Consider the following 12,516-nt stretch of genomic DNA (forward strand, 5'->3'; position numbering starts at 1 on the left):
GGAAGTAGGAAAATGGGTTTATATATCTGTGGAAAGACCAGGGTGAGGCAAAGGACTCTTGTCTGCTGGAGCTAGGTGTGAATGCTTTAACTGACCACCTTGATTAGCATATAATGGCCTGACAGTGCCTAGAGCAAACTTTTGTTGAGAGGTGATTAGATGTCCTTGTTTGTTTCCTCTCTGTTGTTGTGCTGTTGTAATTTTAGAGTTTTTTTTTTAATACTGGTAGCCAGATTTTGTTCATTATGAGATTTTGTTTGATTATGAGAACGGAGTCTGATTTTTACTGAGGCGTTGATGACTATGTTGTGTTGTCTTGTGTTGTCTGTCGTGTATGTTGTGTTTTAACTAATTGTTATTGTTATATAAATTGCATTGTAAACCGCATTGAGTCGCCGAATTAGGCTGAAAAATGCGGTATAAAAAATAAAGCAAATAAATAAATAAATAAATTTTCATGGTTACATGAACTGTGAAAGCTGTTCAGCAGTGGAACTCTCTGCCCTGGAGTGTGGTGGAGGCTCCTTCCTTGGAGGCTTTTAAAGAGAGGCTGGATGGCCATCTTTTGAGGGTGCTTTAAATGTGATTTCACCTCTCAACAAAAGTTTGCTCTAGGCACTGTCAGGCCATTATATGCTAATCAAGGTGGTCAGTTGAAACATTCACACCTAGCTCCAGCAGACAAGACTCCTTTGTCCCACCCTGGTCATTCCATAGATATATAAACCCATTTTCCTACTTCCAACAGACCTCACTACCTCTGAGGATGCTTGCCATAGATGCAGGCGAAACGTCAGGAGAGAATGCCTCTAGAACATGGCCATATAGCCCAAAAAAACCTACAACAACACATAAATTTAACAGATGATGCTTTTTGCTTTCATTTTTAGTACATTAAGAACAGTCTCCAGTATCGGTTCAAAAGGCCTGGCTAGCCCCACATCGTAATAATAATAATAATAATAATAATAATAATAATAATAATAATAATTTTATTTATACCCCGCCACCATCTCCCCAAGGGACTTGGAGCGGCTTACATGAGGCCAAGCCCAACAACACAGGATAAAACAACAAACAATAGTGAAAACAACAAGCAATAAGCAAAATAAACAATACAATTAGTATAACTCAGACATGGACAATAACATTGGTTACTTCTCCAGTAACCAATAATCTTTGGTGTTGCCTGATTTCAAATTGATTCCATTCTACAGTGACCCTAAAACAACCTTATCACAGAGTTTTCTTTGCAAGGTATGTCCAGAATGAGTTTGCTTTTGCCTTCTTCTGAGGCACTGTCAGGCCATTATATGCTAATCAAGGTGGTCAGTTGAAACATTCACACCTAGCTCCAGCAGACAAGAGTCCTTTGTCCCACCCTGGTCATTCCACAGATATATAAACCCTTTTCCTAGTTCCAACAGACCTCACTACTTCTGAGCATGCTTGCCATAGATGCAGGCGAAACGTCAGGAGAGAATGCCTCTAGATCGTGGCCATATAGTCTGGAAAAACCTACAACAACCCAGTGATTCCGGCCGTGAAAGCCTTCGACAATACATTTTTCAATACTATTCGTAAATCTAAAGGATTTCCCACCAACTATGAAGGTTTCCAAGTTTTTTTTTCCCGCTTTTGGAAAACGTTCCTATTGTCACTAGGTTCTTGTGGGTTTTTTCGGGCTGTAGGAGAAACCAAAAGCTATTGCAATAGCATCCTCACACAAAAAAGGTAACCAGCAAATAACCATTTGGCAAAGAATATAAATTCAACAGTGTATTGTTGAAGGCTTTCATGGCCGGAATCACTGGGTTGTTGTAGGTTTTTCTGGACTATATGGCCACGATCTAGAGGCATTCTCTCCTGACGTTCCGCTTGCATCTATGGCAAGCATCCTCAGAGGTAGTGAGGTTCCTATTGTCACTGGAATGGTTTGTAATAGGAGCAGAAATGCAGGTAAAATGTGAGCCTGGGTAACTGGTAGTCTGCCCAATAACAATGATGGTATTGTTGGCCATTCTCTTAGCCTTTGTCGCCTTTCTCTGGGGACTTCCTGCCTAGGGAGGAGGGGAAGCCACAAATCCTGACTCCGCATGCATGTGCAAGGGCTCTGGCTTCTCTGTTGGCTGCCTGCTCCTCCCACTTTGCCTGCCACACAGAGATAAGCAGGATGCAAGCAAGGCATAGGGGAAGGCATTCTTGGCTCCCGGCCCAGAAACGGCTCTGTGCTCTGAATAGAATTTGCCCGGCCGGCTCTTGTGTTGCCTGATGCGAGGACAGCTTCCCCCTTCCTTGTTGCTGGGCGCCTTTGGAGAAAGGAGCAGGAGAAGCTGTTGTGTCTGACTTCTCTGTTGGCTCCATGCCTTGCGACTTGGGAGACAGGGTTGCACTCCCGTGAATGGAGATCATATTCTCCTTTTTTTCCCCCTCCAGTGCTTATTTATTTCCTCCAGTATTTATTTTCAATTTTCTTCAATTTCAAAACACAAACGCATAGTGTCTAGATCTAAGGAAGTAATGCTACCCCTCTATTCTGCTTTGGTTAGACCACATCTGGAATATTGTGTCCAATTCTGGGCACCACAATTCAAGAGAGATATTGACAAGCTGGAATGTGTCCAGAGGAGGGCGACTAAAATGATCAAGAGTCTGGAGAACAAGCCCTATGAGGAGCGGCTTAGGGAACTGGGCATGTTTAGCCTGAAGAAGAGAAGGCTGAGAGGAGATATGATAAGGTAAAGGTAAAGGTAGTCCCCTGACATTAAGTCCAGTCATGTCTGACTCTGGGGTGTGGTGCTCATCTCCATTTCTAAGCCGAAGAGCCAGCGTTGTCCGTAGACACCTCCAAGGTCATGTGGCCGGCATGACTGCATGGACGCCGTTACCTTCCCGCCAGAGCGGTACCTATTGATCTATTCACATTTGCATGTTTTCGAACTGCTAGGTTGGCAGAAGCTAGGGCTTACAGCGGAAGCTCACGCCGCTCCCCGGAATTGAACCTGCGACCTTTCGATCAACAAGCTCAGCAGCTCAGTGCTTTAACCCACTGAGCCACCGGGGGCTCCGGAGATATGATAGCCATGTATAAATATGTGAGAGGAAGCCACAGGGAGGAGGGAGCAAGCTTGTTTTCTGCTTCCATGGAGACTAGGACGCGGAACAATGGCTTCAAACTACAAGAGAGGAGATTCCATCTGAACATGAGGAAGAACTTCCTGACTGTGAGAGCCGTTCAGCAGTGGAACTCTCTGCCCCGGAGTGTGGTGGAGGCTCCTTCTTTGGAAGCTTTTAAGCAGAGGCTGGATGGCCATTTGTCAGGGGTGGTTTGAATGCAATATTCCTGCTTCTTGGCAGAATGGGGTTGGACTGGATGGCCCATGAGGTCTCTTCCAACTCTTTGATTCTATGATTCTATGATTCTATCTTTATCCAAGAAACCTAGGATCTTAACAGCATCCACCCAAACATCCAGTTCACTGTGGAAAAAGAAAAGGAAGGAAGACTGTCTTTTCTAGATGTCCTGTTATTGTTGTTGTTCATTCGTTCAGTCGTCTCCAACTCTTCGTGACCTTATGGACCAGCCCACGCCAGAGCTCCCTGTTGACCGTCACCACCCCCAGCTCCTTCAAGGTCAGTCCAGTCACTTCAAGGATGCCATCCATCCATCTTGCCCTTGGTCGGCCCCTCTTCCTTTTGCCTTCCACTTTCCCCAGCATCATTGTCTTCTCTAGGCTTTGCTGTCTCCTCATGATGTGGCCAAAGGACTTCAACTTTGTCTCTAGTATCCTTCCCTCCAATGGGCAGTCGGGCTTTATTTCCTGGAGGATGGACCGGTTGGATCTTCTCACAGTCCAAGGCACTCTCAGCACTTTCCTCCAACACCACAGCTCAAAAACATCTCTCTTCCTTCGCTCAGCCTTCCCTAAGGTCCAGCTCTCACATCCGTAGGTGACTACAGGGAATACCATGGCTTTGACTAGGCAATGGATCTTTGTTGCCAGATGTCTCTACTCTTTATTATTTTGTCGAGACTGGACCTTGCTCTCCTCCCAAGAAGGAAGCGTCTTCTGGTTTCCTGGCCACAGTCTGCATCTGCAGTAATCTAGATGTCCTAGTCATCCGCAAACCAGATCAACAATTGGGTCACACCGTTTACAGAAAACCCCCACACACAGATAGATATCTACATAAAAACTCCAACCATCACCCAAGTCAAAAAAGAAGCACCATTAAAGCCTTGGCAGACCGTGCAAAAAGAATCTGTGAACCCCAATTCCTCCAAGATGAACTGAACCACCTCAACTGGGCTCTCCAGGCCAATGGAGACTCCACCTCAGACATCAGAAGAGCTGCAAGACCAAGAACAAGCCACGAGAGTCAAGATGGAAGATCCACCCAGAGGAAAAGTGTTCCTGCCATACATCAAGGGAACCACGACCGCATAGGGAAGCTGATGAGGAAACACAACCTACAAACAATCTACAAACCCACCAAGAAAATCCAACAAATGCTACGTTCAGCAAAGGACAAGAGGGACCCTCTCACTTCTGCAGGAGTCTACCGTATACCATGCAGCTGTGGACAAGTCTACAGAGGGACCACCAAACGCAGCAGAATTGCCCAGACACGAATCAAGGAACATGAAAGGCACTGCAGACTACTTCAACCAGAGAAATCAGCCATAGCAGAGCACCTGATGAACCAACCTGGACACAGCATTTTATTTGAGAACACAGAAATGCTGGACCACTCTCACAACCACCATGTCAGACTACACAGAGAAGCCATTGAAATCCACAAACTTGGACAATTTCAACAGAAAGGAAGAGACCATGAAAATGAACAAAATCTGGCTACCAGTATTAAAAAATTCTAAAATTGCAACAGCAAAAACAGCAGAGAGAAAAACAGGCAGGGACATCTAATCACCTTTCAAGAAGAGTTTGCTCCAGGCACAGTCAGCCCGTTGTATGCTAATCAAGGTGGTCAGTTGAAAGATTCACACCTAGCCCAACTTACAAAAGCCCTTTGTCTCACCCTGGTCATTCCACAGATATATAAACCCCTTTTTTTCCCCAGTTCCAGCAGACCTCACCTCTGAGGAAGCTTGCCATAGATGCAGGCGAAACGTCAGGAGAAATGCCTCTAGAACATGGCCATATAGCCCGAAAAAAACCACAAGAACGGACTAGGATATGTTGTCAAAGACTTTCATGGCCATAATCACTGCGTTGCTGTGAGTTTTCTGGGCTGTCTGGCCATGTTCCAGAAGCATTCTCTCCTGACGTTTCGCCTGCATCTATGGCAGGCATCCTCAGAGGTGAGCAACCTGAGCCCTGCCACATGCACAATGGAGGACCTTCTTATAGTAACACCAGAGGCACTCCCAAATAGCCAGCTACTGGTCAAAGGACATTTAATCAACTACCAAGCTTGCAAACTTTGTGTTTTGTTTGTTTGTTTTTAATGCAATACAACTGTTTGGTTCGCTCCTGACACGATAAATAAATCCTCAGAGGTTGTAAAATCTGTTGGAAACTAGGCAAATGGCATTTATATATCTGTGGAATGTCCAGGGTGGGAGAAAGAACTCTTGTCTGTTTGACACACGTGTGAATTGTTGCAATTGATCACCTTGATTATTTATTTTATTTATTTCCTATATTTTTACCCCACCCTTGCTTGCATGCTGGTCGCTTCTGTGGCGAGAGAATCAGCCGTCTACAAAGACGTTGCCCAGGGGACGCCCGGATGTCTTGCAATCCTGCGAGGAGGCTTCTCTCTGATGACCATGCCATTACTGCTCAAGCAGGGAGCTTTGAGACTGTAGAACAGAAGCTCTCCGAAGCTCTAGGTGCTCTTACTGCCTATTACAGGGAAAACCAGCTGATCCCTAACCCATCTAAAACACAGACATATGCCTTTCATCTCAAGAACAGAGAAGCATCCCGAGCTCTGAAGATCACCTGGGAAGGAATCCCACTGGAACATGATTGTGTATTTCAATGGCTTCTTTGTGTAGTCTGACATGGTGGTTGTGAGAGTGGTCCAACCAACCTGGACACAGCATATTATTTGAGAACACAGACATGCTGGACCACTCTCACAACCACCATGTCAGACTACACAGAGAAGCCATTGAAATCCACAAGCACGTAGACAATTCCTACATAAAGGAGGAAACCATGAAAATGAACTTAAACTGGCTACCAGTATTAAAAAAATCTAAAATTACAACAGCAAAACAACAGAGAGGAAACAAACAAGGATATCTAATCACATCTCAACAAAGGTTTGCTCCAGGCATGTGTATATATGCATGTTTGTGTATATATATTTGTGTGTGTGTGGTTTTGCACATGTGTTGCAATGTAATTTTTGTTTTTTGGCTTTTTAAGTCCCTTCTGCTGTGTGAAGGCTTGATAGGTGTATTGTGTCCAAATTTGGTGTCAATTCGCCCAGTGGTTTTTGAGTTATGCTAATCCCACAAACGAACATTACATTTTTATTTATATAGATTTCTACCTGGCGGGGACTCAAGGCGGCTTTACACACAGACAACGGTTCAATGCCTTAAAACACAATGTACACTTAAAGAAATATTAAAATAGAATTAAAAGTACATTAAAAACAATTAAAACATTTAAAAACAATACATTGAGTTAAACACGTAAGCTACAAGTGTAATCCAGGCCGTTCCAATGGTTATTGTGTGTTGTTCCAAGTCTATCTATTGCACAAGTTCTCTAAAGGCTTGGTCACAGAGCCATGTTTTCACTCTCTTGAGGAAGGTCAGGAGGGAGGGGCTTGAGCTAATATCCCGGGGAAGGAGTTCCACAGCCAAGGGGCTACCACTGAGAAGGCCCTGTCTCTCGTCCCCGTTAATGGTGTCTGTGAGAGAGGCAGGACCGGAAGTAGAGCCTACCCAGATCTTAAACTCTGCAGTGGTTCATAGTGGGAGATACGATCGGAGCTAATATCCTGGGGAAGGAGTTCCACAGCCGAGGGGCCACCACTGAGAAGGCCCTGTCTCTCGTCCCCGTTAATGGTGTCTGTGAGGGAGGCAGGACCGGAAGCAGGGCCTCCCCAGATCTTACTGCGGTGGTTCATAGTTGGAGATACAATCAGACAGATAAGCTGGGCCAGAACCGTTTAGGGCTTTATAGGCCAAAGCCAGCACTGGGAGCCAGTGGAGCTGTTGTAACAGGGGTGGGGGGTGAGTGGGGGGGGGGGGTTGTATGCTTCCTGAATGCCGCTCCAGTGAGCAATCTGCCACCAGTTGGACCATTTGTAGCCAGTTCTCTGGTAGGAGCCAACACTAGTGCTTGGGAACAGTCTTCAAAGGTAGCCCCACATAGAGCACGTTGCAGTAGTCTATTCGGGATGTAACCAAAGCATGGACTACCATGGCCAAGTCTGACTTCCCAAGATACGGTAACAGTTGGCGCACAAGTTTTAATTGTGCAAATGCTCCCCTGGCCACCACCGAAATCTGAGGCACAGCGATGAGTCCTGAGCATTGCATTTCTGAGTGGAATTCCAGGCAGGAATTGGGAATTCCAGACAGGAAACAATCAGAATCAGCTAACACCTCCTAACAGAGGATTTCCCCCAGGAAGGATGCAGCCAGACTTTGAAGCTTCAATGCTAATCAAGGTGGCCAACTGCAACATTCACACTGTTGTGACTCAGTTTGACTCTGAGTCTGAAGCTGAGCCTTGTGGGTTTTGTGAGCCAGAGTTCCTACAAGATGATGATGAGGACGATGGGTTACAGATTTCTGTACATGGTTCAGACAGGGTTGAAGATGAGGCTGCTGAAGGGGAAACAACAAGTCAGTTCTCAGGGGAAAGGAATGTTAGTGAGACTGATAACAAGAGTGAATTCTCACACGGCCAGGTGGAGATGTCTTTGCATCCTTTGCCTTCCCACGGTGATCCGGTCCAGCTGCAGGACCAAGATAAGGGGTTAGAGAGCCTTGAAGATAACAAATTAATGAGCAGGCAAGATCGTCTGCAGTTAAGGGTCCGGAGAGCTCTCGCTTGGCTAGCAAGTGAGAAGCCAAGTCTGCCAAAGGTCATCGCAATGCATTCATGTCTGCAATGGGTATTTAGCCCTCTCGCTGACACACGAGTTGTCAGTTCAATGTAGCTCTTTCCATGCAAACTTCTATGGATTAACCTTGGCTTTAAGCAGCACACTTCTGGCTTCCTGAGTCTGGGATTTTGGGTCTTGTGTTTAACTGTTTGTCCATTGCTTAAAAGATTATGCTTCATGTTTTTGCCTTTGGATCTTGGGAACTGTGTCTTTGCTCTAAGCCTTATTGAGCTTTTATATTCTTCATGCTATGTTTTGATTTTGCCTTTTTCTCAATAAACTACAAAATCTACAGCTTTGGTGTGGTGGTGTTTGGGAGCAAGGTGAAAACTACCCTGAGTTGCAACACACACTTGCCTCCAACAGACAAAGAGTTCTTTCTCCCACCCTGGACATTATTACACCCCCACTTGCCTAGCTTCCAACAGACCTCACAACCTCTGAGGATGCCAGCCACAGATGTGGGTGAAACGTCAGGAGAGAGTGCTTCTGGAACATGGCCATACAGCTCAGAAAACTCACAGCAATCTGGAGAGAAGTGTATTCTTAAGCCATCAAGCGGAAAACATTGTTTGTTCCCAGAAAAAGTTAAGAATAGTCAATTAATCCAGAGAAGGCATGTTTAATATATGTTTCAGATATAAAACAAGGTTGCCAGCATCAGCGCTATTCCGCCAATTCTTAAAACACTCCTTATTCAAGGGATGGCAGTGTTCGGTTGGGTTGCTTCTTGAATCACAGAATTGAAAGAAACTGCAAAGCTTGTCCCTCCATCGTCTTCTGATACGCCTCAATTCCCTTAGAGAAAACAGCTCCATTCTGAAGGCTGGAAACAGAGTACGTCCCAGGGAAGTATGGCATGAATGTCCTGCCCTGGTTCTCAAGTGTCTCAAACGGCTTCCAAGAACACTCGCAGCAGTTCAAGATCTAGTTCACACACACACACACAAAAAGGTGTCACCGTCTGGCAGGTTTCGGCATGATATAGACTTTGACAGGCTTGCTGAAAGGAATGGTTCCTTCGATGGCGTTCTCGGGCTGAGGGAGGAACTCCATGCTGTCTCCCCAAATGGCACGAGGGAGCCTCGTGGGCGTCCTGTTTTTGTCTGAACTGTACGCCAGCAACAACCGCACTTCGATCTGACAAGGCTCTGAAGTGGAAATAACAAGTAAGTAGGTAGCTAGGTGGATGGAAGGATGGAAAGATAGACATTGCAATTCTACACTGTTTACATTAGGTAGGGGCAAACTTAGGTCCTCCAGGTGTTTTGGACGACAACTCTCACAATTCCTAACAGCCGGTAGGCTGTTAGGAATTGTGAGAGTTGACGTTCAAAACACCTGGAGGACCCAAGTTTTCCCATGCCTAATATAGAAACAAATATAAACAGTCAGAAATTTAGTACAGCTGGTAAATCATCAGCAATTATAAGATCTATCATCAAAAAAGGTTGCAAGTTCGAAACCCCGGGTTGGCATGAGCTGCTAACTGTCAGCCTAGCTCACTATTTACCTAAGCAATTCAAAAACAGCTTTAACTGTGATTACAGAAATTAGGTACCGCTAAAAATAGTTCGACATAAGCTGGGTGTTTGTTTTGGTTCACCTCTGCCTGCGTACCGGTAGACGCAACTTGAAGGGTGCTGACTTATTTCCTCAGCAATTAACAAGTGATATATTCAAGGTGCAGGTTCTGACCTACAAAGCCCTGGGTGGTTTGGGGCCCGCCTACCTGCGTGACCACATTTCTGTGTACGAACCCACACCATCTCTTCGATCATCTGGAGAGGCCCTGCTCGCGCTCCCACCTCCTTCGCAGGAGCGACTGGTGGGGATGAGGGAGAGGGCCTTCTCGGTGGTGGCCCCTCAACTCTGGAACTACTTCCCAAGGACATCAGGCATGCCCCAAGTCTGGCAGTCTTTAGGAGGAGCCTGAATACGTGAGTGTTCCAGTGTGCCTTCCCAGAATAAGGAAAATTTTAAGCAATATGCCCTCAGAATGCACTTTACTACTGGTTTAGGATTGACTGCATTCCCTCATTTCTCTTTGAAAACCCGATACCAGTTATATCCTACCTTGTTCATGTCCAGCATTTATTTTTTAATTTTTAAACTATTACATTTGGCCCGGCCATAGGTTTTTAAATCCTTGTGTATTACTGTTTATTGGTTATTGTTTATATGTGATTTATATTAATTGTACTGTATTTATTGTTTTTGTTTATTTTGTTTATTGCTTTTGTTTATTGATGTACTGTTGGGCTTGGCCTCATGTAAGGGGAGATGGTGGCGGGGTAGAAATAAAGTATTATTATTATTATTATTATTATTATTATTATTATTATTATTTTGTAGGTGGCCGGCATATGTGCAGAAAATCAGTATTCATGTTTTGGAGGGGTTGCAGCTATGCTCTTGAATCTTCCACTGGGAAAAAAGAAACTACACTCTTCATTACTCAAGTGAAACCTATACTATACAGATTTTACCAATGCAATAAAGCTATTTTTTCCTTACCTGTCCAGGCAGTATGTGACAGGTAAACCTGAGAAATTAACCGGTGCCTTCCGGGTCCGGGGTTCCTAAAGTCTGCTGGCTTGGGATGGATCAGCTGCGCCTGACCGTCTGGATAGACTACCTGGAAGAGAAAAGTCATGTTTCTCAGTACTGGAGGAGAAGAGCTTGATGGGGGGGGGAGTAATTAATAATAATAATAATAATAATAATAATAACTTTGTATTGTCAAAGGCTTTCATGGCTGGAATCACTCAGTTCTTGTGGGTTTTTTCGGGCTATATGGCCATGTTCTAGAGGCATTTCTCCTGACGTTTCGCCTGCATCTATGGCAAGCATCCTCAGAGGTAGTGAGGATGCTTGCCATAGATGCAGGCGAAACGTCAGGAGAAATGCCTCTAGAACATGGCCCTATAGCCCGAAAAAACCCACAAGAACCTAATAATACTTTATTTGTACCCCACTACCATCTCCCCAAGGGACTCGGTGTGGCTTACATGAGGCCAAGCCCACAGTACATCAATAAAACGAAGGCAGTAACAAAATAATAAATACAAAACAGTAAAATAAATCTCAAAACAAAAATAAACAATAACAATGAACAATAACATGTTGTTGTTGTTCATTCATTCAGTTGTCTCCGACTCTTCGTGACCTCATGGACCAGCCTACGCCAGAGCTCCCTGTCGGTCGTTACCACCCCCAGCTCCCTCAAGGTCAGTCCAGTCACTTCAAGGATGCCATCCATCCATCTTGCCCTTGGTCGGCCCCTCTTCCTTTTGCCTTCCACTTTCCCCAGCATCATTGTCTTCTCTAGGCTTTGCTGTCTCCTCATGATGTGGCCAAAGTACTTCAACTTTGTCTCTGGTATCCTTCCCAACAATGAGCAGTCGGGCTTTATTTCCTGGAGGATGGACTGGTTGGATCTTCTCGCAGTCCAAGGCACTCTCAGCACTTTCCTCCAACACCACAGCTCAAAAGCATCGATCTTCCTTCGCTCAGCCTTCCCTAAGGTCCAGCTCTCACATCCGTAGGTGACTACAGGGAATACCATGGCTTTGACTAGGCGGATCTTTGTTCCCAGTCTGATGTCTCTACTCTTCACTATTTTATCGAGAACAATAACATACAAGCATTTAAAAACCTATAGCTGGGCCAGATGTAATAATTTAAAATTTCAAAAAATAATGCTGGGCATGAACAAGGTAGGGTATAACTAGGATAGGTAGGATAGGGAAAGACCTTAGAGAATGAGACTACAGCTGGAAGGTGTAAGAGGGAGAGAATGGACAAGCGCCTTGACAATAGAAGGACAGGGAAGTAGACAAGAGAGGTGGGAATGTATGGCCGGATTCATGGCTGGAATCACTGGGTTGTTGTAGGTTTTTTCAGGCTATATGGCCATGTTCTAGAGCAGTGTTTCTCAACCTTCCTAATGCCGCGACCCCTTAATACAGTTCCTCATGTTGTGGTGACCCCCAACCATAGCATTATTTTTGTTGTCACTTCATAACTGTATAAACTTGCTACTGTTATGAATCATAATGTAAATATCTGATACGCAGGAGGCATTTTCATTCACTGGACCACATTTGGCACAAAAACCCGATATTTGAATACTGGTGTGATTGGGGGTATGTGATTTTGTCATTTGAGAGTTGTAGTTTCTGGGATTTATAGTTAATCTACAATCAAAGAGTATTCTGAATTCCACCAACAATGGAATTGAACCAAACTTGGCACACAGAACTCCCACAGAAGTCCAACAGAAAATACTGGAAGGGTCCGGTGGGTCTTGACCTTGAGTTTTGAAGTTCTAGTTCACCTACATCCAGAGAGCACTGTGGACTCAAACAATGATGGATCTGGACCAAACTTGGCATGAATACTCAATATGCCCAA

The 12,516-nt window shown here is 44.8% G+C and overlaps 1 protein-coding gene across 1 annotated transcript in view; it reads right to left on the minus strand.

Annotated features, from left to right (window-relative positions):
- Positions 1-8,706: 8,706 nt before the first annotated feature.
- Positions 8,707-12,516, minus strand: part of INTS4 (integrator complex subunit 4) — a 47,940-nt gene continuing 44,130 nt past the window's right edge. The window contains exons 22-23 of the mRNA XM_060771224.2: positions 10,618-10,738; positions 8,707-9,251 (exon numbers count right to left, since the gene is read on the minus strand). Of these exons, the coding sequence (XP_060627207.2) occupies positions 9,058-9,251; positions 10,618-10,738 (315 nt within the window). The 3' untranslated portion in view covers positions 8,707-9,057. The remainder of the gene's footprint in view (positions 9,252-10,617; positions 10,739-12,516) is intronic.

The sequence above is a fragment of the Anolis sagrei genome, chromosome 3 (genome assembly GCF_037176765.1).
Source record: "Anolis sagrei isolate rAnoSag1 chromosome 3, rAnoSag1.mat, whole genome shotgun sequence".
Taxonomy (NCBI): domain Eukaryota; kingdom Metazoa; phylum Chordata; class Lepidosauria; order Squamata; family Dactyloidae; genus Anolis; species Anolis sagrei.